Genomic DNA, 3,914 nt, shown 5'->3' with positions numbered 1-3,914 from the left:
AAAAAATGGTATAATCACTCTACATACAGATGAAGATATAATAAACCAAACTTTGATATAAAAATACATTGTTTACAATGAAGCGCTAGTTAGAACGCTGTAAAAAATATTCAATTTGTAAGCACATACTAATCGTAAAATATCTTAATTGTATGTTGTTTATTTGTGTGAACATACATACATTCCAACATATTTGACTATTTAATCAATATACTTTAGCCACATAATCTTATTATTATGCGAACATACACATAGTCTATTATAAATAAAGATTGATTAGAACTAGAGTTATGATTTAGAATTTCAAAAACAATTACTTCAACAAAGCTTGTTCTTCATGTTCAACAAAGTTGGTTGATTATATAATATTACAAATCTACATCAACTCTTATGTCTTACAACAAAAGCTAATTGTTGCACCTAACAACCTCATGTCAAAAGCATAGGATTAGTCCCATTACTCAAAAAAGGAGAGACAAGAACTCCATACTACAATCCAATTATTTACATATAACTTAACCAAAAACTGTATTTCCCCTTCCTCCTTGACCCAAATCTTGAAAACTTAAATTTTCACATGTAGGATAAAAGGCCTTACGAAGTTGGTTGTACTTTTCAAGATCAAAATTGTAAACCTCCATAAGCTTCTTTTGCTTTGTTTTAAACCTACGTTGAAAGTAGCCTTCAAAAGTGGGTTCTTTGGATGTTCTTATGAAGAACATGTATGCGAGTGCAAAGTGGAAAGATGTGAAGAAGAAGCAGATGGGTTCCATTACATCCCAACTAAGTTCCCAAAATGTTAACCTCATGAACGCCATTGTTTGGATTACCAGAAATCCGAGACCACAATAGAGCTCACCTCGAACTTGGGAGACTGATTTTTGATCGATTAAAGCTTTTTGGGTTTCTAATTCTTCGAGTTGTTGTTTTCTTGGGTCGTTTGGAATGGCGATGGATTGTGATATCAGTTTCTCCATTGATTTTGTCAACTGAAAGCAAGAACAGATGTATCAGTTATGAAATATGGAAGATAATCTCTGTTTTCAGAAATTAGAATTGGGTAATCGATTCTTCAATTTTCTTTCATGTTTTTGACAGAGTTTGATTGATACCTGATCGGGACGGAGGAAGACGACGTTTCCCAAGACAATGACGTCTCCAGCTTCATCCAACATTTTGGAGAACTCTACGCCTTGATCGTGATTATTACAAATGTCAATGCAGACTGTGAGAAATTCGGAGTAGCTAATCGAATTCGTTGGGATCTGTTTCAACGCAGATCTCACCTTCTGCAACTGAGAAAATCTCAGGATCTTCCTCGCATCATTCACTGATATTCCGACGGAATCGATAGAAACCGGTGGACGCTCCGTTACCGGATTCCTTAGTCCGTCAAGCATAACACGTTCTCCGTTAGATATGTTCAGCTTCTCCCGCAGTTTCTCGCCAACCGGAAATAAAAACAACTCCGGTAGGCTCATTGTCGACGATTGGTTGATTTTTCTCCGCTGGAGAAACCGCCGGAAGAATCCAGCATCCGCAGTGGGGGAAGAGTTCTCCGGCGACGTCAACAGGTCGCGTTTGAGATTCGAGTTGGCTGCATTTAAGGCTCTGTGCGATGAGAGAGAAGTGAAAGGTGTATGATCTATGAAGGGGGTTTGGTCTTTGATGAGACGTTTAGTTAGGGTTCGCCGGAGCGCCATTGCTGACGGAGAGATTGAGAGATCAGAAGAGTTGAGTGTGTGAGATGATGTGATACAGAATGAATGCCGGGTGGTGCGGGTTTTATAGTGTGAGGAAGGATTACGGGAAAGAATCGCGAGATATCAGGATTACAGACCAAATATCCGACAAATGTGATTCATGTTTTACATTTATTTTTGTAACCAAAAATCGTTTAATGGGAATTTGATTCTCTTAGAAAAATTTAGAAAAAAAAATAACAAAAAAATTAGCATCTCCAATATATCGTAAATACTTGTTACTTTTGCTATGATTTATCCATTAATTTTTATATAATAAAAAACTTTTAAAAAATTTGTTTAGGAGAAAATTACACAAATGGTCCCTACGACCTAGTATAAAATGCACGTTTGGTCCGTAAGTTATTTATTTATTTATTTTTAAATCGGACTATCCACATGTTTTAATTATGTAACACGCTTGGTCCCTGTTATAACATTTTGCCAATTGTTTTTGTTAGACACCTAACGTGCCTTGCACGTTGGGGTTATATTTGACATTTTACATTAGCAACATTCTACCGTTGAGAAATAAGATCAATTGTTCATGCTATAGCTAATATCGGACACAAAACCTTCACACACCCCAACTGAAAATCCTTGATCGAGAAGACCCTATATTTGAAGACGACGATGGCGCCTTAGAAGATACGTTTTTGTATCATGGACGAGATTGACATTGCTCGTAGATATGGTAAGTGTTCATAATTTCCCTCAATGTTAGTAATTTAACTGATTGATCTTTCCCCTTAATCTATGGTTGGACATCCTACGACATTCTCTATCCGATTACACCATGGTGGACAATTTACACGGTTCTTTAGAAGAAGGTACATCAAAGGTAGGCAAAATTACGTTGATTTACTAGACATTGACACCTTTTTCATTCACGCAATTGGCTAGAAGATGGAGGAACTTGGGCATATTGATTCAGACAATATGTTGCTCTACTATCATTTTTTAAGACCATTTGGCAATTTGGATTTTAGGTTCTCATCAGGATGTTCACCATTTGGGTACATATGTTGGTAACCATAAGTTAATTGACGTATACATTGAGCTGGGAAAACAAATTTACATATATATTCTATGTCCCCCAATCCTAGTAAACCTAGAATTGATGGTATTCAATAACCACTAGGTTGCTCCAAAAGGTTGTTCTTGAAGTGGCATGACTCTCTAATTAAGCATGACACTGTTCCAGACGAAACCTAAGTTAAATATAAGAGTTTTCCAGACCAAACTGAAGTTAAGAATGATAGTATTCCAGACCAAACACGAGTTGAGAATGTTAGTCACTTAGACAAAGAACCATTAGTGGTTGACCATGACAATTGTACATATAATGTTGATTTAGAAATGAATTTGGACAATGAGGAACTTGAAGACAACAATAGAAATGATCATGAGTTTGATGATGATATTGATAGTCAATATAGTAATTTTCTTATCGATGAGGAAAATCTCATAGACGATGTTGATGTGGATATTAAAGATTTCCATATAAACATTGACAAGGATGCAGAATGGATTGGAGGTTCTTCTAAATGTAATGTACATGAAGTTACACAAGAAGGTGACTTGGAAGTGATCAACATAAAGGTTTTTTTGTCTGGTCTTCATTAGACGAGGGAAATGATTGTAAGCGAAGGAAAACTATTAGAGTTGTACAAAGGGATCATGAAAGTGATGCAACTTTGGTTAGTAAGCCTTTCTACATTATTTAAATTTCAGTTCAGCTAAGGCCTTTAATCAACAAGTGAGACTACATGCCATGTAACGTCCCAAAAATTCATGACCAACAAATTCCATTTTTGTTTTAATAACACCATTAACCAAATGTTTATAAAAACCACAAAGGAAATTAGAGTATGTCAATAATCATCCATCAGAATCATATAAAGAACCATCACTGATTAACCATGAGAATTGTACATACAATGTTGATTTAGAAATGAATTTGGACAATGAGGAGCTTGGAGACAACAATATAAATGATCATGAGTTTGATGATGATAAGGATAGTAAAGATAGTGATGTTCTTATTGATGACGAAAATCTCATAGACGATGTTGATATGTATATTAAAGATTTCCATATGAACATTGACAAGGATGCAAAAAAGGTTGGAGGTTCTTCTAAAAGTAATGTACATGAAGTTACACAAGAAGG

The 3,914-nt window shown here is 35.5% G+C and overlaps 1 protein-coding gene across 1 annotated transcript; it reads right to left on the bottom strand.

The window, feature by feature from the left end:
- Positions 1 to 313: 313 nt before the first annotated feature.
- Positions 314 to 1,945, bottom strand: LOC111911964 (calcium uniporter protein 4, mitochondrial). Its single transcript, XM_023907732.3, has 2 exons — positions 1,113 to 1,945; positions 314 to 989 (listed from the first exon to the last, which is right to left on the bottom strand). Exons 1-2 carry the CDS (start codon positions 1,701 to 1,703, stop codon positions 516 to 518), a joined length of 1,065 nt encoding a protein of 354 aa, XP_023763500.1. The 5' UTR covers positions 1,704 to 1,945; the 3' UTR covers positions 314 to 515.
- Between the last annotated feature and the right edge of the window lie 1,969 nt (positions 1,946 to 3,914).

Source organism: Lactuca sativa, chromosome 4 (genome assembly GCF_002870075.4).
Source record: "Lactuca sativa cultivar Salinas chromosome 4, Lsat_Salinas_v11, whole genome shotgun sequence".
NCBI lineage: Eukaryota > Viridiplantae > Streptophyta > Magnoliopsida > Asterales > Asteraceae > Lactuca > Lactuca sativa.
This window is presented reverse-complemented; position numbering and strand designations above follow the sequence as displayed.

Excerpts from the sequence above, each read along its gene's own strand:
- LOC111911964 (XM_023907732.3), bottom strand. The coding sequence starts at position 1,703 with ATGGCGCTCCGGCGAACCCTAACTAAACGTCTCATCAAAGACCAAACC. Across the intron at positions 990-1,112 it reads TCTTCCTCCGTCCCGATCAG|TTGACAAAATCAATGGAGAA; the intron begins GTATCAATCAAA and ends TCTTGCTTTCAG.